The sequence below is a fragment of the Galleria mellonella genome, unplaced genomic scaffold (assembly GCF_026898425.1).
Source record: "Galleria mellonella isolate WM207_F2 unplaced genomic scaffold, CSIRO_AGI_GalMel_v1 utg139, whole genome shotgun sequence".
Taxonomy (NCBI): domain Eukaryota; kingdom Metazoa; phylum Arthropoda; class Insecta; order Lepidoptera; family Pyralidae; genus Galleria; species Galleria mellonella.
Genome location: NW_026441995.1, coordinates 4,550,559 through 4,575,124, shown reverse-complemented (window position 1 = coordinate 4,575,124; position 24,566 = coordinate 4,550,559). Strand labels below are relative to the sequence as shown.

Sequence of the window (24,566 nt, the reverse complement as noted above, 5' to 3'; positions counted from 1 at the left end):
CAATGTATGCTCGTTCTTAATTTATTAGCCGAGGTTCAATATCGGTCTGTATTATTACAGCATAAGGTTTAAAACAGTTTAACACGCGTGCTCACCGTACGGTCCAAGGAATAAATCTATAATATGAAAGAGGCGGGGAATTAATTTGTGCTTGGGTGGGGGTTGGGGGCCCGTCGCTCCGCCCAGCGTCGGGCGCGCCATCTCAGTGCCGGGCTTGACGAGCCACGCGATCGCACCATTGACTTCGTTCGGTACGACGCGTCACGAAAAATGTGTGTGAAATAAATTCAGCCGACGGACGGAGTGTTACTGACCGATAATTAGGTACAATTTGCAAAGTGATTTGTGTTTAAAAAAAAAACAAAGCGACTAAAAACAGTTTGAACGTGATACCTTTGCCTAATTAAAAAATAAAAATGACAGTTGAAAATGCAGAGCGCGCACCGCGCCGTCGGTGAGCGGCGTAGTGTTGTGCGTTGTCGATAGCCAAGATATCGAGCGGGGGCCGAGGCAGCGGCGGCGGCGGCATGGTGCTGGAGGGCGGGCTGCCGGCGCCGCTGCAGCTGTACGCGGCGGCCGCGGCGCAGCTGGCTCCGCGTCCGGCGTGGCCGCCATTCTTACCGTTTTTTGGAGTCCCTCCGCCGTTTCTGGCAAGGCCAAGGCTACCTCACCCGCTGCCAGCAAGAGCGCCGCACGGACCTCCTAGCGAAGACTCGAACGAAGATGGTGGCAGCAGTAAAGGTAAGATAACAATAGGTTTTCTCAATGTTTCAAGTAATACGCTATTATTGTCCCATGAGTTCCACCTTCCACCTTACTTATTTCTCATTACGGCGACATATATTAATATTAAAAAAAATATCTACTTACTGTTGATATTTTCTAACAAAATTAATTAAAAATATATATTGTTATTAATTTGTTTAACCAATTTTCGGAATGCATTATAACAGGTTTTACTAATAAAAAGCTAATTAATACTCTCTATGCGTAATTAGGTCTTTTATGGTTATTTTAAATCAGCAATATCAATTAAAACAAAATCCTCTATTCCTCTGTAAGTAGGCATGTAAGGATAAAATTCTATTATATACCCATCTCTACATTAATAAATATGTATTATTATTCTAATAAAACTTTTTTAATAAATTTGAATGTAATAAATTAATTAATGCATTAATTATTAATTTTAAGTAATGTAAATTAGAACTTAGTTCGATAATATAAAAAAGTAAAACAAAATAAATAAAAAAGAAATAATAGGAGTACATAAATATCGATTGTTACTAATGATAACAATACGAGTATAGTAATAATTCCTTATTCTTGTTTAATTAATAATGATCCGTTAGTATATTAAGCGCAATCCATTTACATGCGCATTATTGATCAAATTATTTCAATCATCATCATTTCCCTACCCTTATCCCAATTATTATTTGGAGTCGGCGTAAAATGTTTTTTTTTTTATCCATATTACAAAAAGATTTGGCTTATAATTTTATGACTGGCCGCCTGCCTGACGTCATGATCTAATTATTATAATAAAAAAATAATTAAATTTGAACACGTCAGTGTTAAATAAACCATGAAAATTAATAAAAAGATAATGATAAAAGTAATTATTTAACACATAAAAAAGTTTAATTAGATAAGTGAATTACCTGTTTATTATAGAACTATAGACTTTTCTTTTTTTTTTTTCATTTATTGTGACTTTAGCGAAAGCCATCAGCCAAAAAGTAACAATTACAAGGTAACAGGAACTATAGACTATTTTCGAGCATTTTTTTTTATTTCTACTTTATTAGTAAATTCGTGTACTAATATAATACCCATAAAAATTATAGGTTATAACTTACTAACTCAAAAAAAATTAACGCATCTCACCTAAATATAAAATTAATTTTTCTTCACAATAATTATGTGATAAAAAAAAACGTAAAAATATGTTTCACGTATATGTATTTTAAATAGTTATCTAAATGACGATTACGAACTTACAAAGATTACGAGATGCCTTCAAATTGTTATAAAATTAAATAAATTATCTTTTTGCTTGGTTTGTGTGTTTTTTTTTCAACAGATATGCTTGTGAAAAGTTCAAATTAAATTAAAATAGTGACTGTTAATGAATAGATAAAACTTGAAAAAATCTTAAACAACTTGTAATGCAAGCGACCGGTTTTTTTCACTAAGATTTACTATTTTTCTATATTGAAACTTTAAACATTTTTCTTCTCAAAATTAAATGTTTATTTATTTAATAATTATCAGATTTTTTTCTTGTTTGAGCACTTCCTTTGATAATCATTTTGAATAGTCATCTTTTCACTACAGCCCATTCAGAATGCAATCTCAGCCAAGAAGAACGGGCAAGAAACTCAGCTGATGCTTTTTTTTCAAAAAAATTAATTATATATAAATAATGAATTTGTATGTATACAAACTACTAAGCAGTATCAGATCATATAGTATATAATTTAAAAAAAATCACTAAAATCGGTTGCAATGACTAAAGCACACCAGTCCCTACAGGCAGCACCCGTTCACGAGTATGACGATAGAGAGTAGAGTATATGAGTATAACTCATATAAAATTATATGAGTTATGGTCATATACCTATCTACGAGTATTTATGTGCATATCACTACAACAAAAATATCACAGAATACACAGCGATATCTAGTTCCAAACTGAGCAAAACTTTTAATATGGATGGGTAATACCCACCTATCATATATCATATATGAGTACATACATATATTATTACAATAAATGCGGGTTCTATATCTGCATATAACATAGATTAATTTAATATATTATATTATATTATATATAATATATGAATTTAAAACTAATTAATAAAATATTTGTATTAATTTAATATATTATAACATATTTATTTAATATAAATTTTATATAAAATAATAATATGCGCATATCGAATTCGTGTGCATTGGAAGGTAAGATAGTGTGTTACCATTACAATTCCAAGGTAGTTAAAATACGTGTAATTTATTATTATTATAATATGAGCTTACAGATTAGAAATTGTGCAAATGCGAGCGAAGTCTTTTATGGTAAGTATTTGCATTCTAGATGGATACATTTGACATATCTATAACCTAATGGTTTATTCGATATCATAAGTTATAGCGATTCATAAAGGTGGCTGACTATGAAATTCAATGGGATTATACCCTACATTATATTGAAGTCATTACTAATAAACTGTAAATGTGAAAGTGAGTTTGTTTATTTATTTATTTATTTATCTCATAGTCTCATGATTAAACTAATCACTATAAAATTTGGTATACACTTACGACATAGGATGGATAAGGATATATGTAGGTTACAATTTATCCCAGTTAACGAACATATCTCGGTCACACGGACGAAGTCGCGGATAAAAGCTAGTGTAGGTATGTATAATTATTTAAAAACATACATATATTTGGTTGTTGCAACAACACAAAGCATCGTAGAGCTATTCATGTGAAAATGTCGATGATTTATCGATATGTCACTGTCACGACATCACTACACGTTGCGTCCTTGAATCTATGATTATGTCATAAACAGTGTTGTCCAATCGCTGCAGCCAATAAAAAATAATCTAATATTGAATGTGTTTGTTAGTGATGTAATTAGACAAGTCGGCGGTGCCGCTTTTAACTGCTCGTTAACAACAAACAACTGACACAATGTAACCGATAAAACGATGTCTACAAACGCATGTAAAGTGAATTTACGATCTGCCATAAATACATGTGACATTGATTATTTGTATAAAGCAACAAAAGCGAGGTTTGATAAGTTTAATAGTATCGGAAAGTTACTGCAAATTAATTTCTTAACACTTATACCTAGCGTCAACATTAGGTAATGTCTTAATACTTTAAATACCAAAACTGCTAAAATTGTTACTAGAGCTCTCTGTACTTAATAATTCACTATTTACCGTGGCTTTCTCCCTGGAAACTATCATGGTTAATTCCTGATGAATTTATCATAATGGGCTAACTGGCTTGTTTTCATTCTCATCGATCACCCTTCACTGGTGCTCCGCCAGCGTATCCCGTTAGCGCAGGCGGGGTTACCATACCATTTTCACCCATCAAAAAAAAATACAATTATTCACATTATCACGATAACTAATTTAGAAGCCTATTATCTATTTCTTTTTTAAATTCAATGAATAGGTGTCTGTTTTTTTTATTTTATTATTATTGCAACATTTAAATCATTTGTGCGCCGAGCGTGAACACTGTCAAAATTAATTACGATAAAAAATTTATGACACTCCAATATTTAATACTTACAAAACTGTAATCAAGCGTCAAGGGCAATTAATCATTATAAAATGGCGATACTAATCCAATAACAAAACACTTACGTTTACCTTTATAATTCAAGTGTTAGTTTGAGAGATTGAAAGTCTTAGCCTTACATTTTAATGGTTGTATGATCTATGTATTATTTGTGTACATTATAAATAAAACACTACATTAAAAATAAATTACAAAATAAATTATGTAGGTATATAATTATCAGGATTAATCAGTGTTTTACAGATATACAACAATTAATCTAACATTGGCTTAAGTAGACAAAGCATTATTTTACGTTACATATTTTTTTTTAAATATTAGTTTAAGTGTTTGTTTCACTTTATTGTTCAGAAAAGTCCTAAATGTATTATAGCTATATCATAAATTTCTGTAGGCGAAAGAATTTTTAAAATCGGCTGAGTAGTTTATGAATTTATTTATTACAAACAAAAAATCAAATCTTTCCTCTTCATAATATATTAAATGTTAATTATATACTTAAAAATAAATAAATAAGTGTTACACAATCACACCAATTGGTTACCTTTTAAGCTAGGATAAGTACTTTGTGTTATAAGGAACCAAGAAATGAACACTTGGGAACATAACTCAAACACTCAAACTGAAGCTAATTTAGAAAAGTTTGTTTTCTAAATTGATTCATCTGAGAATAGAACCCGAGAACCTCATTACGTTACGCTACAGAGATCGTCAATATAATTAATAGTTTAACAAATATGCACTACATTATTTAACTAAATAAATAACTAACTTATGTTTAAAGGAAATTAAAAGATTAAAATTATTGAAAAAAAAGTGTTGTACCTATTATGAAAGCTCATAATATTTTTAATCTTATTCAAGTACTTACGATTGTGATTTGAAGTGATATGATATTCGCATTATTACAAGATATTGGTTACCGCTACAAAAAATCCGTTGCTAGACACAATCAATTATGCATAAATCTAGTTTACAGATTAAAATGTAAAACCTTATGCTAGCTGTTATATTTTATTTCTTATTTAATTTATCAATTCAAATCCTGTGATACCCAACAAGTGCACTTATTGTCGTCTTATGAAACGCGGGAAATGTATTTGATTGAATGCTTATTTGAAATGACAAACATATTTTTGATACCGACTGGGTTTGAACTCTGACCACTGAGATCTTATTTTTGATTACGGCTATTATATCACTAGGCCACGGCGCTTTCAATATTAAAAGTTATGTATAATACCTATGACAGATTAAAAGAATGAATAATAAAATAAATAACCGGTCAATTTAGTCGAGCGATACACTTATCCGTGGCAATAACTTATTGGTTTAATAATATTAAGGCATTATTCCCGAAATATTCTCGGGGACTGGTTTGAATAAATTGTATATTAATAAAAAATAAACGTGGGCCAAGGTGCGAAGAGGCTAACGAGCGTAATCCAAATGTAAGTTATTAGTTGCGCGGCGTGGCCGCCTGCTGCGCGCGCGTCGTTCCACTTGTCGATGTCGGTATCCAGATTTTTATCGACTCTTTGTCGGCACTAGCACTGAGGTGTTACCCACGAAATTAGGATGTTAAATGTTTTGTGGATGACGCATGGCCGCGCGGCCGACCCGCTTTGTGTTTCGGCTTATTGTATGCACGTATATATTTTTTTTGTACTATAATAGAAATATCAATAGTTTGTCTTTTTATAAACTCTAGTGAGTTATGGTTAGAAAAAATGTGTGAAATGATTAAGGCTGTTTATGATTTTATAAGCGGTTGTTAAGGATTTTTTACTACGATTTATAGACTTTACTAGCTAGTTAGGTGAGCCTAAACATACAAAGTACAGACTAACAGATGCAGTGCCGTAATACTAGAGTGGTAGAGCGGGCAAAATATCACAAGTTTCTGACCTTAGATGGACCCTAGTCTCTAGTGGCCGTGAGATCAGGAAGAATCTTCGATTCCAAGAATCAATGATCCCAAGCTCACAGGCGGTAAAAGACCTCAAGACCTTAAGTCTAAGGCGAGATTTTATCTCTCTTTGGGTGTTCTACCACTTGTATAACGGATTGTGATTATTATAAGCCGTTAAGATAACAAACAAACAAACTGACTTTCACATTTATAATATTTGTAAGAATTATGGTTTTAGTTAGATAGGGAGAGATTGTTAACAATGGGATCTAGTAGCCCCATTGCTAGCAATGTACCCTATTAGGTTGACATTTACCAGGTTCCCCCTAAAAACTGTCGTGGTTAATTCTCGAAGAATTCTTCACGACGGGCTAACTGACCCGCCTTTTCATTCTCACCTATCATCCCTCACTAGTACCCCACCAGCGTATACCGATAGCCCAGGCGGGGTTACTATTTCATTCTCATCTATAAAAATAAAACTACATTACATGAATTAACATTGAATTTATAAAGTAAATATAAGTTTAATGAATTATTTATACAAACTAATTAATATAATATTTAATCTTAGTAATTGTTATTTATTATTTACGTAAAAAAATTTACGTAATAAGTAAAAAAAAAAATCAAACAGACATAACAATGTTGTACATTGTAAACACTACTAAGTAGGTATCACTGATAATTTCTAATAGGTATTGTTATGTTACATTAAAAAAACATATAAACTGCCCAACATATATAGATAGATAGATAGATACTCTTTATTGATTCCTCTAAAAGATTACAATAGTAAACTTATTCTAGATATAAACAATTACAAGAAATAATTACAATGAGAAAACAATGTGCGACCTTATAGCTAGAAACGATCTCTTGCAAACTCAAAAATCAAAGGTTGCCTACCTTTGGATGGAGAGGAATAATAATAACATATTCCATTATTGTTGGAAATCGATGGCGTAGGTACCTATTATTAATTTGTTCAGTCCCGGATAGAGTCCGTTGAGATTCACGTTTTTTTTTTAACAAAGCAATTGCTGAGTAAATGTAAAATTTCTTTTCTTCTGAAAAAATAATGCATGCCGTGGTAGCCAGTAATTAAGCCAACACTGTATACCTAAACTATTTGTCTAAATAAATTACCAAAGACAGATATTGTAGGTAATCATAGTGCATCTATATACCTGAACTATTTGTATGAGATAAAAATTGGTATATACATAATGGATGTCTTATTGGTACCTCAGTTAAATAAATAAATAAAATATTTCATTTTTGGCTCCTAAAGAAAAATTGTTCAGTTCTTGGACTAGGATTAGGGATCGCCCTATAGATAAGTCGATTACTCGGGTACCTCTGTCCCATTCGTGTTTCAACCATGAAGCAGCTGTGTTTGTATGGCTGTGTTTCAGTTTGAAGAATAGGATATGGTGTAAATTTATTGGGTACGGAGGAATAACATCTGAGTTCTCAGGAATGGCTACGCATGGGGGGTATCATGGGCGAAACAGTATACTTTGTTACGTCCACGGTACTGTTCATGTTTATAGGCGACGGTTACCACTTTCCATCAGGTCGGCCGTCAGCTTGTTTGCCATTCTATGATATGCCCATTAAGCAGTACCTAATTATATTTAATATTTTTGTGTCTAATTATACAATTTATAGAAATAACACATATAAAATACACTCGTCTTTCTGCCTGTAAATCTCATAACGAACTCCAGAACAAAGAGACCTCGTGGGCGAAATGGCTTGCAAATAACAATATTACACTGTTTATCATAAATTACTGTCTAATCAAGTGTGCTTTGATTAATTCGCATGTTTACATGCGTCGCAGTGCACCCGCCGCCATCAGTAATTATCCATTAACAATGTGATCCCTGGGAGTTCATTAATGATATTAATTAAACGTTCGTGATTCAATACTGCTAATTTGATCGCTTAATGACACCATTGGTGTTATACGTTTCGAATACGAGTCCTTATTTGTTAGGTTTTGTAGTAAAAATAACTAAGTACATTTTGTTCCTAAACAAAAAAAAAAAGAGAGATATCAATCATAAATACACACGTCCTGATTAATAAAATATTTAAAAAGACTTTTGACGAAAAATATTTGAATTTAGAACGCAGAATTATGTCTACAAGTAGATTTTCTTTTACAATTTTAGAAAATCGTTTTTTTAAAGCTACTAAACCATTTACCCTTCTTCTTTTATAGGTAGGTAATAATTTAATTATCTATCTGGTTAGAACAATATGATTATCCAACATCTTTATGTCATGGAAAGTTCCCATTCTATTTCACCTACAGTCTTTGAACGAAAATGTCAGATTGTATTTTTTATCTGCGCTGAACCGAGACATCGGCCTATTGGCAGTGAACAAAAATAAAGGTGTCGATTTAAAAAGAAACCGGGTACACCGGCCGAGTACAAACAATAGCATCTGTTTGTCTATACTCGAGTACCGATCGATGGCAAATCAAATCAATTGGATACATAACAAGCGGTGCGATGAACTGAAAATTATCTGTGGTTGCGAAAAGCGGGAAATACGATTGTCTGTCTATGGCAACTTTTTTTATTGCTTCTTTTTTTTGTGACTTTTTAATTGTTTTATTTACAGATTAAAAATATACTTACTTAACAGTAAAATAGAAGTATGTATGCACTTGAAAACTCACACTTTCCTTGGAAGAACATTTTGCACGCTAATATTAGACAAAACATGTCTTTGTACCTATTATACACACATGTTTGCAAATAAATTTATCTTAATATTTGTACATTATTAATTAATAGTGAGTTGTGAGTTGTAGAATATTTTAAATTTATTTATAATAATTCTATTCCGGATTATTCGAAGACCTCTTTAATACTATTTCATATATATGTAATATTTAATACCATATTCGAATACTCTTTTAATAAATATTTTCAGATTAAACATCGTGTAATTTTTTATGCAACTTTATATGGAACTAGCAATCGGGCCCGGCTGCGTACGAGTAGATAACATTTTCAAAAATAATATATATATATATATATATATATATATATATATATATATATATATATATATATATATATAGCCTATGTTACACGCTGATAACGTTCATTCAATAGGTGCAAGTTTTTTAACTGAGACTAAATCTCGTTCGTTATGTACACGCAAGTATATGTGGATCGTCTGCGTCATCATACCTTTTACCACATATTTTATTTGACTGTTTTATTTACTAAAAGATTGATTAATTAAGTACAATTTATCTTAATTCTATCTATATGCATATATTTATATACCTACAATAAAATTGTAATAAGTAGGTAAGCGTGCAAGCTTAATGTTAAAGATAACGAGAGACGACGAAAACAATTCTTATCCAATATTCACTAAAATGGCGCTCATATTAATTTTTTGTTTATTACCAATAACGTTGGTTGCCAATAAAAATGTCAAGATAAAACAAACAGGGCATTACGGAGGGAAACAAAACGCCTTCTACAATAACAAAGCTAAATGGGATAATAAACAGAAATCACAACTAGTCAAAAGTACATCAATAAAGGGCTGAACCCACTGTGCAAGAGGGGAGGTCGGACTGTAATAGAACAACACATAAATTAAAATAAACAACCCTCTGGGTTTAGGAACCGATGAGGTGATCGTGAATCTTTACATGTTTTGTTATTGCTTATTAATTAATTTTACAGGTTTTGTTACAATTTTATGAGTAGAATCGAAGACGAAATGAACGTTCTACATGATCTTGAGAATGAATGTTTCAAGATTCGCTACCATGAAATTTGCTGAACAGATTTTAACGAAATAATATAATTGAATATGTATTAATTAAGTGTATGTTTTGTCAGATATTCTTATAAAACTTACACCAAAAGAATTACAATAAGTAGACGAATTAAAAAAAAATCAAAATATTGCTACAATTATGTTCTTCGACAATCACAGAACCAGAATTCTGTGATTTTAATGCAAAAAGAAAGAAACCAAATTTAAACAACGTAAACAAACTTGGCCACAGATTCCATATAATAACACTTTGACAAAGTAATAAACTTGCATGTCATAAAACGAGCCCTCCGTGTAACAAGTGAAAGGGAGATTGTCAGCGAGCCTTATTTAAACCAGTAAAAAAACAACTCAATTACGTGAAACAAGTGACAAAAGCCCAAAAATGTTCGTAATAAGCCCTATTAGTCAAGTCGTCGGGCAGTCGCAAGGTGTGCGAAATGTAACCGAGCCGGGTGGGAGCTAATTTCAAGGATCATTTCCTCACACACCCTGTTTTGGGGAGTGACGACTCCGCGTTCCAAAATAAAACCAAAGATACCACGTTTTTAAACCTCTACGACAGCTGTTCTGGGAATAAATATAATCATAATACTATCCCTGTTTCTGTTATAAGTTTTTACCGTCTAATATTATTTATATCGATGGTTATCTTAATGTGTATATCGTTGTTGTACAAAATATAATTAATTTGATTAATATACGAAGAGTAAACCCTATATTATTAATTCATAGGTAAGTCAACAGATTCTCAACAATTAAGTTACTTTTAAAAGGTGTTTTTTATTAAAACAACACTTTTTATAATTGCCATTCGGTAAAAACTCGTCCTAGATATAATATTATCCAAAGTTCTTTGAATAACTTGTGCGTGATGGCAACTTTTATATATCGGCTTATGAGAACTTTGTTTTGTCTACGCCTCTGCGAGTTACGACCACAATAAAGTTTGATTACTCCAAAAAGTACTGCAGTCATCACATCTCGTGGCGCACGCGCGATGCATGTCTAATCGTAGGTCGCGTGCCCTAAAACACGCATTTGTCAAATTCGTTTCGCTTTTTTAATGTTTGCTTTTTCATAGTAGGTGTACCGTTTTGGTCCTGTCACCCCTTTCCAGCGATTGGCCACGGGAGACGGGTGCGATTTCGCGCCAATATGTCTCATAGTTTAGCGGTTTATTGGTTAGATATACGTAGGTAACTATCGAATAGGACCCGTGGCCAAAGATGTCTATGTCTTCAGAGATGACGCAAAATTAACAGTTTTATTTTGTAATAAAGAAATAAATCATAGTATCTACATAGGGAATCTGTAACTTGGATGAAATGAATAATACCTATGTAGATATATATAAAAATATTTTATTTTCTTTGGTTTCGCTAAAGCTCAAAAACGGCCTTATCGATCTCAATATTTCATTTTTTGATCTGTTTATTATATTATATTAAAAGCAAAAAATACCGGAGAAACTTTAAAGTTCAGCTAAAAAACAGAAACATTAAATATAAGCATATTTTTAGGAGAAACGCTACTTCGGATTACTTTCAATAGATGGCGTTGTATGTGATACAAAGTTAACCGAGGCGTTTTATTTAATTAAATATAAAATATAAAAAAATTCGACAGCGCTTTCGCCTTTCTTATTATTAAAAAAATTGGACACAAAAACATTAATTTCTATTTATTCAATGGTATAAGGGGTGACACGTAACGCAAATGTTTTGTTTCTGGCAGATTGTGACGAATTGATTTAACCTTGATAAATAAATTAGAACACTTTTTGCGTGGGATTGAAGAAAAAAACGTCACCCACGTTTTTTATATCAAGAAAAAAAAAAAAGATGGACTTATTTCACGCATTTATTAGCGATACGAATATATTAGCTGTGTTGTTTACTTTTTATTATCTTTAATGAAATAATACTGATTGTAGGGGTAGGGTATGGTTACAATTATTTTTATAGCAAACTTATAAAAGAAGTATCTCAATTCAACTGTATTTATATATTGGTATTACTTCGTTTTTTAGTGATTTCAGATTTCTATTTCACAGTGTTTACTTACAGAATATCTAATTTTTAATCGACTTCAAAAATAAGGAGGTTAGCTATTTGGTTGCATTTTTTTTTATGTTCGTTAACTCATAACTCCGTCAGTTAGAAACCAATTTGGGAAATTGTTTTTTATCTGAAAGACTATGATTACATTTAAATTCATATTTTAAATGATTGATTGATTAAATTTCAGCAAAATCGGTTCAGTAATAGTACTATTTAAATTAAAATAATTGATATTTGACAAATGAAGTAACCTACTTCAATTTTGACGGTTTTTTTTGTAAAATACAATCTTAAATATATAGTATACAATATTTAACGATAATAATGTTATAATTATAATTTCGATGCATTAAACAATAATTATTGTTTATTTTCGCTATGTTTTCTCACGACCATGCTTCACAACCGATCTAAGACCCGTACCCCATAAAGCCCATTCACAATCATAACTAGATAACATTTAGCGCTGAAATTAATAGGATTTAGTACAACACTGGATAATCCTGTCGAAGTCGAGGCACAACATATTGCTAATCCTGAGAACAGGGGTCTATGAGGCCCGCACCATAACTAACCCTATTAAAAAGTGGCCCCAACCCTCCCAGTATTAATGTAGCATAAAATTAACCAGCGCGTCACGCTTGATGCTCGAGATGTTTTAAATACGACGTTTTAGGGGTCAAAAGGTCCGTTACGATGTTTGTTGTTTTCAATTCGGAGTACACTTGAGGTTTGAGTCTACGCAAACGAGGAACAATTAGTGCGCGGAGAAAAATTCAAGTTTGTCTCTTTTACCCGGACTTTTAAATCCGTCGAGAAACAACATTTACGATCAGTTCTGCCTGTTTGGGAAATTAGTAATTTAGGGTAAAAAATTGCATCCTCTAGAATAGACTAGAATAGAAATAACCTTTATTCAAATAGACTTGTTTACAAGCTCTTTTAAATCGTCAATTTTTTATGCTTCTATTGCTGGGCTTTTAATGTTGTTATCTCCTGAAGAGAGAAGAAGAACCCGCAAGAAACCCAACAGTTACTTTTTCAAATTATTATATACAAAATAATTTTACATTTGTACGGGTACTGTGACTATAATTGGCATAAAGTTCTATTTATAGATATTATTAAATGGAAAATAAACAAACAAACATGATCAGACCACTCCTCACAAGCAGCACCCGTTCACGAATATGATGAATGAGCCAGCCATCATTGGCATTTATATTTTAGGGAACTCAACGACGCGGTCCATCACGCCGTCACCAGTCAGGGCCTTGTACTGAGCGTGACTAGCTTCAAGTTACTTAAATGTAGAAATTGATGGAGAAATTTTTGGAGACAAATTAAATTGTTGTAACTATGTAATGTAATAATTTGATATATCTATCTACACGTATTATATGTAATGGAGAAGGTCATAGGTTGCTTTTTATTCCGATCATTGAATATATCTCGGTCACGCGGACGAAGTCGTAGGTAAAAGCAAAAAATAACTAGTATTAAGTAAACAACGATTTTTACGACAAAATTCGTAATAAAAAAAAAAACAATCAGGGGCACTCTAGAAGTGCTGACAGAGGTGATAACTTCAACAATCACGTGTGTATTTTTTGAATCGTCAGAGGTGTCTCTTACGGCAACGGTAACAGTGTTGCGAGTTCGATGGTTTTTTGCCATCTCAAAAAATAGTTAACGGAAGTTTTCCCTTTAAAAAAATAAACTGTCTATGTATCTGTAGGGAGACACTACCTTTTTTTTTTATCGAAGGGAAAATCCTCGAAAAAGACCCATTCGCTGGCGGGACGACGGCGACGTATGGACACTGTTGGATTCATACTTGCTAAAGATCCTCAGGTATACCACACTGCGCGAATTCGCATTTGCATTCTTCCCCGTCACCAGCGACAGGGAGACACTGACCAAATATTATGATCATGAGGAATTAGTTGTAATTTATGTAGATATATTTCATAAAGCTGGAACTTATGTGTTTTAAAACCATTAACTAGTTCGTTTAGAATGTAACGATTCTATATTTATGATATGTTTCGAAAGTAACAAGGGCAGTAGTGATAAATTGATAATAGTAGCAATAAATCTCGCCTTCTGTTCCGTCATAAGATAATGTAGCCCTTGTGTTCGCCGGCTCGCATTCACATTGTTCTTAGCAACAATGTTGATAATGATAGCTGACTTCATTCATGCATTAAAATGCTCAGTAGTATAGATTTTAAAGTATATTTTGTACAATTTATTGTTTGTATTTACAATAAGTTTAATTAATGAAACCTTTTGAAGGAAATCAATCAATCATTTTATTTTGTGATTAATATGTACATAACATACATACGATATGGCGTTAAAATACATTTTTTTAATGGATGATAGTAGAATGGCAACCTTGCCCGCGTTAATATACACTAACGGGACACCAGTGAGGGATGACAGGTGAAGATGCAAAGGCAGGTCAGCTTATCGTGATGATGTTTAGGTATAAACGGGAAAATTTGTAAAGATTTCTGGATATTTACACAATTGTTATTTACTTGCATTTAAAAACGGTTTAATGGTTTTAATAGAAATATAGATGGATCACAATTATCTTGAAATGAATTTATACGAGTAACGTCGCACGATACAACGGTAGTCTGTTTCAGTGGAACAGAATAAAAATGTAAACAAACAAATAAATGATCCCAAATACAGAGTCTCCTAACGCCCAATAGTACAAATACTTAAAGATTTTGTCCTACAAAAAAAAACGACTTCAATTGTGACAAAATCAGTTATTTTGATCTAGAAACTAAATTACTGAACACATTTTGATAAAATGTCTATGGGATCAAACTGTAAGCATATTCTTTCAGATAAGAAATGAATTTTCCAAATCGGTTTAGAACTGACGAAGTTATAGAGTAACAAACATAAAAAAGTACAACCGAATTGTAAACCTCCTTTTAGAAGTCCATTGAAAATTAGCCATATAGATTTTGTATCGTTTTATTAGGGGTCCGTACCTTAAAAGGAAATATGGAACCCTTATGGGATCACTTTGTTATCCGTCTTGCAAGGACACCTGGAGGAGGTAACGCGCGAAAATTAATATCATATGCACTGCTCTACCCGAAATTTCGAAAACCGTAGTACGACTAGTAGTAATGTAGTAGTTGCAACTTAAAAAAATCATTTTTTTTCAGCTATAATTTGTACGAAACCCCCGATGTGCGAGTCCGATTCGCACTTGGCCTCTTTTTTATGAAAACTATCCCATCAACACAATTCATTCAACTGTGTGCGTTATGTTTAAAGAAATAAAGACTATGTTAAATAAATGACTGAATAGTTTAATGTGTTTGTTTATCATAGGGAGCAAACCACAGTGAAGTATGCACTGATTTATTGCACCCAAGGGACTCTTTCGACATTGTTTTATAATAAGGGCCGCCATAGATTACTTCGCACGTCTCAGTTTTGAACTGGCATTTGTGTTCATTAAGTTTGTACAACTGTAAATCTTGGGGCGGAGGAGGGGGGGGGGAATTGTATGTAATGGGGAGGTTAGTCCCCATTGCTATCAATATCAGGCGGACTTCCACGCGGATTTCCCTGGAAACCATTGTGACTATCGTTGAATTCATCAGGATGGGTTAACTGACCTGCCTTTTTATTCTGATCTGTCATTCCTCACTGGTGCTCCGTTAGTGTATACCGATAGCGCAGGCGGGGTTACTATTGTATTATCATCCATTAAAAAACTATAAATTGTTATTGACTTATATAAGTAGGTACCCAAAACAAGACATTAAATACATAAATCCTTATATGCCGTTCTACATATGGGGATGATATATTTTTAAAAAATAAACCCTCTTAAATAGAAAAATTGTAATAATAGACGTAAAAAACCGACTTAAAAAAGGATGGATATATTTTGTATATATGTTACATGGTAACTTCGCAAATACTGACCAGTTTTTGGTGATTATTCTATATTTGAAAGGATTCACTGTCTTTACTTTTGTCCAATTTTTGAAGATCTTGAAGTCGTTCTATCTCGTGAAACAAACACTACATTTTGTGCCACAAAAAATTTACGTTCTTTATCATTTATTATTCTTATTTTAAAATAAAAAAAAAAACAATACATTGACACGATGAGATGGTTCATTTAGATTTGAAATACGTTTTAATTTAGAACGCAGATTTGTTTTTTTCCTTTACCAAGAGAAACAGCAGCTCAATCGTGATATAGTTATATCAATTGCAAAAAGAAATTGGCAAAATCGGTTCAGAATCCGTGACGTAATTGCTTAAATATACACAAAAAATGATTGATTGATGAGATTGGAAATTTCTTCCTTTTAGAATTCATCATCATCATCATCATAGCAGCCGTTATCTTTCCATTGCTAAAAATAGGCCTCACTCATAAAGGGGCTTTTGTCCTTACTTGCCACGCTTGGCAGGCGGGTTGGCAACCGCAGTTAGACTTTTAGTGACGTTTTAAGAGAGATGTTGCTGCCCATTTTTCTACCATTGAGTTCCCTAGTCGCCTCTTACGACACACACGGGAAAGGAAGGAGTGGCCCGTTCTATGCCGGGGCCACATGGCAAAGAAGCCGCTTAGAATGTAGTCAAATTGATACTTTTTGGAGTCCGTTAAAAATGGCGGGAAATTTATAAGCGTCTCATGACTGATATCCAATAATATCGTTGTTACTTACGACAAATTATTAAATAACGACCAGCAGCACAAGAACACGGAATCGCAACAGTGAGTTATTGGCCCTCGGGGAGGACGAGATAATGAGCAGTATGGCACTGTATCGGTAGGCGAAAAATAGGGTTGGACGAATACGTATGCGGTCACGATAGTGTTCGTTTTATGTAGATAAAAATGATGCGTTTTGTTACAGTTTCTTCTGTATAAACTGATCGTTTATATGAAACGTATAGAAATAGTGCAAACGGGTAATAGCAACGTTTAGTGACAACATTTTCTGAATTTTTTATTTATTCATTAGATAAAAATTATACCTAATTATAGCGAATGTCTTGATAGTTGCTCTAATAAATAAACCAAAATAAATAAAGTATGCTGTCTTTTTTGTCTCACCAAAAATATGAAGTCGCTCATATCCACAAATATATTTTTATAATAATTAACTTAACAATTATGATTGTATTCTACAAAAGAATATCGTATTCAATTGTGGCAAAATCAGTTATTTTGATTTCAAAACTAAACTACTGAATCGATTTTAATAAAATTTCTATGGAACCAATATGTAAATACATGTATCATTTAAGATAAAAAATACTTCCACAACAGCTTATACATGACGGAGATTTTTGTTTCCTCATGTAACAAACATAAAAAAATACAACTGAATTCCTAAAATACAAAAAAACCTCCTTCATTTTGAAATCGGGTGAAAAGATTAAATTAAAATGTTAATTAGAAATAATAAGTTAGAAGCAAGTTTTTAATGGTTCTTCTTTGCGAATCCATTTTCCAAAAAATAAGTTTTTCTCATATTCCCCATCTGACTGTCCTTAAGATGTAATTTTGATATATAGACCTCTTACTTTATTTTAAAACGTTTATCAAAGGGAAACTTCCAAATGCATTTGCATAAAAAATCTGATTTGTGTCTCACATGTGTCTGCTATCAAATCACTATCCTAGAAAGACTGTTTTTTCCGTCTAAAACTGGCTATGAAAAAAAAAGTAAATAGCAATGCATAAGAAGTGTCATAACCTAATACATGGTACTATTTATGTACAATATATAAAAACTTCTATTTAAAAAAAATTACATACTCAAATGTAGGATCATGATCGATAAAATATTAATTAGAATAATCGATATTATCGATATTGCACCAATAAATTCTCATCCCTACTAACACAATGTAGTTAGATGATACAAATCCACTCGAGACTAATCCCCTAATAATTATTGCTGCAGTATGTGTACACTGTGTGTATTATATGTTTATTTGTATAGATTTGAACTATCGACTTAGTTATGTACACTGAAGATGTTTGACTTGGGTATTGTATGGCTAATAAATAGATGTAAAGCGCGTATTTATAAACACTATAGTCTGTTTAAATAGAATTTAATGAAAATGTTAATTAAGTAAACTAGCCGTGTGATACCGGCATAGAATGGGCTGCCCCTTATTTTCTTGTGGCTGTCGTAAGAGGGGACTAAAGGAACTTAATGCTTGGGAAATGGGCAGCAGCGTCCATCTTGGAATATCACTAAAACCTAACTGCGATTCCTAACCCGCCTTCGTGGCAACCACTAACAAAACCCCCTTATGCAGGAGACCTATGTTCAACAGTGGACAGTTAACGGCCGATATGGTATGGTAGACTAAATATAATAATTGTTCCAACTATCAGTCTGCCAATGCCATTAAGAGACTACCGACTAAACCGTCTTTCAAAAAAAGCGTTCACGCTCACTTTTTATCTTTATCCGAGCAGTGAGTGCTTTATATTATTCCCAAATTCGTGTATAATATAGTATATATCATACATGTGTAAGTATATTTGTTATTCCTATATATTTATTCGTTTATATATGTAATTTTACTATGTATGTATATCAATAATTAGTAGTACTGCATTCGAGTATTCTGACACTTGCCTATGGTTGACTGGGAGAGAATGCTTTTAGCATTAAGTCCGCCATGTACCTACACATATTTGTATTAATGAATAAATAAATAAAAATAAATGCCAGTGTAAAAACGAATTGATTGCATGTTTCGATTTTTTATTACTGTCATTTAGAGAGTATTTTTTTAATGGATGCAATGGAAGGGTAATCTCGCCTGTGCTACTGGTGTACACTGGCACGGGACTAGTAAGGGATAATAGATAGGAATGAAGGCAGATCAGTCAGCCTATCGTGATTAATTTACCTGGAATTAACCTTGATGGTTTCCAAGGGGGACCGCGTGGAGGTGAACCTGACCGGGTATATTGATAATATGATGCCGTTACCCTGTTACTAATTATCCCTTCCTCCCATTTAGAGTGTTATTGTGATATAACAGATTATATTAAATATTCATTGACTATCTTTATAACAAGTATTTGGCTCTAGATATCTTTTCTCGCAACAATCTTCAACTATTTGTATCAAACACAAGAGGGATCCATCTATTTAAAATAGGATAAATAGAGAAGAAAAAATATTGTAATATTTGCCTACAGTTGCCACGCTTGGCAGGCGGGTTGGCAACCGTTTGGATTTTGCTATCCATTCCTCAACCATAAAATTCCCTTAATCGCCTCTTACGCCACCCACGGGAAAGGAAGGGGTTGCCCATTCTATGCCGAGACCACATGGCGTTTTAGGAAAACAGTATTTTTTCTTAGATATGTTAACAACTCCTAAGTATTCCATATCAACTTAGAATGGCAAACAAAAAATGTGTTCAAATTGAAATCTTAATATTTTTTTAATAATTTTTATCTGTCTCTGGTAACCTACGTGCCAATGTCGATATATTATCACTTTGCTGTTTTAATAATGACCATATATTGGGCAATTATCACTTTTAAATAACCTTTATTGAAATACGATAACTGTACATTTATCATAATTAACAAATGGAAAATTAACTTGTACTGTTTTATTTGCACACTTAATGAAGTCTATCTTTACGCTACACCCCTTACGGGCTAGACAGAGTAAAGCCAAGCATCTTTAAATACATCTCTTGCTTCATCCATTTTAATTACTGTTTGAGTTTTATCCCTTTTAATGCCATTGATTTTTACTCATATCTACTTAAAAATGCCAAAGAAATATTTGTTGTGTTGGTGTCATTTACCCTGATCTTTAAAAAACTGTATCTCCTCCAAAAATTATCCAATTTTAATATTTTTTTTTACAGCAAGCTAAACAGCGACTGATTTCACGAGCGCTATGACGCTCGTGGCATTTTTAGTTGCAATGCGCACGAGCACGATGGCGCTCGTCGGCACTCAAAGGGTTAATACTGGCTGTTGACACTGAGGTTTTTTAGAACATGTATTTATTTTTAAATTTGTTCTATCACATTCTTTTATAAAATATATTTTGTTTTTTCACTAGATTGATAGATAGAATTGAGAACAATTATTTATTTATTTATTTTACACTTTGTTGCACCAAGTAAAAAGAAAAATAACAAATACAGTAAATATTATTGAGAGGTGATACAAAAGGCGGCCTTGTTGCTAAGCAATCTCTTCCAGACAACCTTTGGGTAGAGGACATTGAGAAATATATATATGTTTAATTATTCTGTTGTGCTATTTACATCAATTACTCGTCTCATACATACAAGCATGTTTCAGAGACACTTGTTTCCTCCCTCAGATAGAGTATATGCTGTCTGACATTACGGATTAATCTAAAAGATTGCCTTCAATATTCACACTTGTTTCTTCAACCTTTCAATTGACATTTCTTACCACATGCTTCAATCAACGCAATATACTCTTTCTCATTTTTACATCGATATTGTCATATGTTTAATTTCAATTTATCTTCAAGATTCAATCTATCTACAAGTATCTAATAGATGTTATGTTAATGAATAATTTACATGGTCGATCAAATTTAGTTTCGTCCCGTCATTTTGATGAGGGCGAGACAGCGGTTATCTAAATGTAGACCACCATGCTAACACACCTCGGATATGCCATGGATCACGCGGTTCATAGAAAAATCAGACGATCCATAGCTATTACTACTACATAAACAGATGATGTCTGTACATGCTTAAACGTTTAAGTAGGTGTAAAGAGATTGTTAGTAATAGGGATTTAACAGCTCCACTTCCAGTATATACCCTATCATGTCGACCTCCACATGGTTCCTCCTGGAAACCATCTTGGTTAATTATTTTGAAATTCATCATTATGGAATAAGTGACCTGTTTTTTCCTCGCCTATCATCACCCACTGGTGCCGTAAGAATATACCGATAGCGCAGGCGGGGTTACCATTCCATTAAAAAAAAATCTATGTATATATTATACTATGTGTTGCATTCCTTTTGAGAGCAGTTATAATCGAACCATAGAGAGGAGGTGAGGTCAGTTCCATAGAGAGGTAAGGAGTGAGCATACTATCAGAGTATTCTATCTATAATGTGATATTACTTAAGCAATTGCATTAACATATGTATTTTGAAGAAAATATCTCAAATAATATATTGTTTGAACAATTTATATTTATTATATTTAAGTACTCAAAAACTATAATTCATATCTGTAATAGGTAGGTATTAAAGACATGCCCTGACTGACAGACTGTCTGATCTGTCAAAGACTAAAACCGTTGTGGTTTAAAATTTACGAGTATAATTTTTAAATATACCTACATTCCTTTTATGAAGTAGGCATCCAATAAAAGTTTATGTAAATTGAATTAATTTTCCTTTTTTAAACATAAAAAAAAAACAAATTATTTATACTTTCCTGCTGTGTGGGTACAAAATGATAATTGATGAACATGTATGTACAATTAACATTTGTTAAACGAGATCCTTGCCCGAAATATGGACAATGAATTACTTAATCATCAATAATATCACATGAAACCCATATTTGGTAGAGGTGGAACTAGTCAACTGAGATCATAAAGTTTTATTTTATGGCACTTGTGATTAAGTATTATAAATACTTTATTTTATAGCGCTTGCTCGTAAAAATATGTCAAAAACAATGAATTTCGTCGTTTCTGTGTATGAATACTAGCTTTTACTCCAAGTTCTTTCGCGTGATCAGGATATGTTCGCTTACTTTAACTAAAAAGTAGTTTATATCCCTCTTTATCATTGGATAGGTATTATATGGATAGGAAAGTGTGTACCAAATTTCATACTGATTGAATTAGCCGTTAAGGCGTTAAAAGGTAACAAACAAACAAACTCACTTTCATGTCTGTAATATTAGAAAGGATTAACATGTAATAAGTCTATTTATAGATTTACACATAGATACACAATTAAGAGTTCTAAATTCATATGTTTTGGCTGCACTTCGTAATCTATGACACAACACTGCACTACACGGGAATGACAGTTTACGAGGCTCTTACGCCATTGTTTTTTTGCTTGTCAACTACTTTATTAATTTTTCTTATTTTTGATCGAGCTGCCATCATTATTTTTTGCATTGTCATGTTGACTTTAATGAAGAAAACGAACAATTTTAATTATCATTTTTATTTTACAAATAAATGATTCCAAATTAATCATATTTTCAATTTAATATGTTCACAAAACATTCATAATTAATCGGTTACGTCCCACAGTTTTCAATTGCTAAATTTTTTAGTAAAATATACTTGTTTGTAAAAAGGAATAGTTGCTTCCAACAAAACAGTAGGTAGGTACATTTAAATAATCCAACTTCATCGCGGCTCACTAAAACCGCACGTCCCGTCCGACGCACCAAGGGCGAAGCAATCAATATTGTTTTGGTAAAATATAAAAAAAAATTATTGCGCCTTATTTTTTCGGTATAATACAGCGATTAAGGATACCTGTGTAAATGTGTAGTGCGAACAATTTATCACGTTCCAATCTCGGGCGGTGGTCGCCGGCGGCGAGCGGCGGCCGGTAACCGGCGAGATGGCAGCCACGACTGCCACGAGTATTAACATAAAAGTAGGCCTGTTACTCGATTTGTTGATGTTTGTACCTATGTCTTGTCTAAAACGAAACATTCCTAACACTATCACTAGTAAATTTTTTTTTTTTTACTAGCTTTTACCCGCGACTTCCTGTAACAAGGATATGTTGATTGACCGAGATAATCCTTAATTCCTTCATTCCTTCATTTCTCACCTCTCCATCTCATATAACACGTGTATACCAAATTCCATAGTAATCGGTTCAACCATTAAAGCGCTAAGAGGTAACAAACCAAAAAACTTACATTCACGTTTATAATATTGGTAAGATCAAGACATATATCAATATCTAAGAAAAAAACCTATTTGAGAGCAATGATTGTCATATCAAGTGAAAAAAGTCTTTTCATTTATACAAATTGCTTTTCGGTATATATCTACTAATTGCCGTGTGGTCCCGGCATAGAATGGGCCATCCCTCTCTTCCCCATTGATTTCGTAAGAGGCGACTAAGAAAACTTAAATATCGAGGGATGGGCAGCAGCGCCCCTCTTAAAACATCACCAAAAACCTAACTGCAGTTGCCAACTTGCCTGCCAATCGTGACACTAGCAACTATTGGCAAATCTCCTCTTTTGGGGAAGGCCTATGTTCAGCAGTGGACAGTTAGAAGCTGAAATGATCGTAATGAGGATGGTATACTTATATTCTATTAATTTATCAATTTAAGAAGGTGTTTGGTTATTTAAATCAATGATTTAAAGCCTTGAGGGGTTTACTTCAAATTTTATACCATGTCATAGATTATTGCATACAATATTTACATTTTGTACTTTGTATTGTGGCAAGTATCGATCAGTTTTTTAATATTTTTTTAAACAATAATTGCTTAACTCGAGAAATTAAAGTCTAGTTCATTAAAAAAACTATTCGCAAGATACAGTTAAAGGAATAAGGTTAATTTGTTTGTGGTGTGTCAGTGGTGAATAAACATTCCAGACTATTATGCCCTTTATAACTTGTTTGTGACATTGTAGAGACGAGACACGTGTTTGTATTATTATAAATTGGCACGAACAGTTGCAATTTGCGATTACCCTGTGGTTCGCCAATTGACAATTATTTTTTAAATTTATTATTTGCTTTGTTTATTTTTTCTTAAATTATAACTTACTAGCTTTTACACGCAACTTCATCCACGTAATTTGTTGACCGAAATAAAAAGTAGAAGTCCATTTTTAATGGAAAAGTTCTTCTCCTTCAAAAATAGATTAAACATGTTACACGAAATTTTATACTATTAACTGAATTAAAAGATAACAAATAAATATAAAAGAAATATAATATTAGGCAATCCAACGCAAATCCAATCTTTGGGTCGGGTACGGGGATAGATAAATATTATTTTGACTGATTATGAATTTAATTTATTTTTTGATTAAAACATTATTGTAATTCAAATGTAGGTATGTAAGTATGTAATAACATTATAAAATATGTATTTTATCAGATATTGTAAGTTAATACATAAAATTAGTATATTTATTTTTATTACATTATATATTATTATTATTAATGTGAAAACTGTTTTGTTCGCAAAACAATCTTACTACTTTACCTAGATACCCAAATATTTGATGTTTACTTTCACATAATGCCGGGTTCCCTATTTTGATCAGTTACATAGATTACATATTACTTATTTATAGTAATATAACGCTTAACTAATTTAAAAAAAAGTATAAGTAATAAAATATAATGAGATGTATCTAGCGGA

At 32.5% G+C, this 24,566-nt stretch overlaps 1 protein-coding gene across 3 annotated transcripts in view; it reads left to right on the top strand.

Annotated features, from left to right (window-relative positions):
* Window positions 1-203: 203 nt before the first annotated feature.
* Window positions 204-24,566, top strand: part of LOC113513001 (homeobox protein unc-4-like) — a 51,732-nt gene continuing 27,369 nt past the window's right edge. For all 3 annotated transcript variants that reach the window (XM_052903493.1, XM_052903491.1, XM_052903490.1), the window contains exon 1: window positions 204-741. In XM_052903493.1, coding sequence (XP_052759453.1) covers window positions 528-741 — 214 coding nt within the window. In that variant the 5' untranslated portion in view covers window positions 204-527. The remainder of the gene's footprint in view (window positions 742-24,566) is intronic.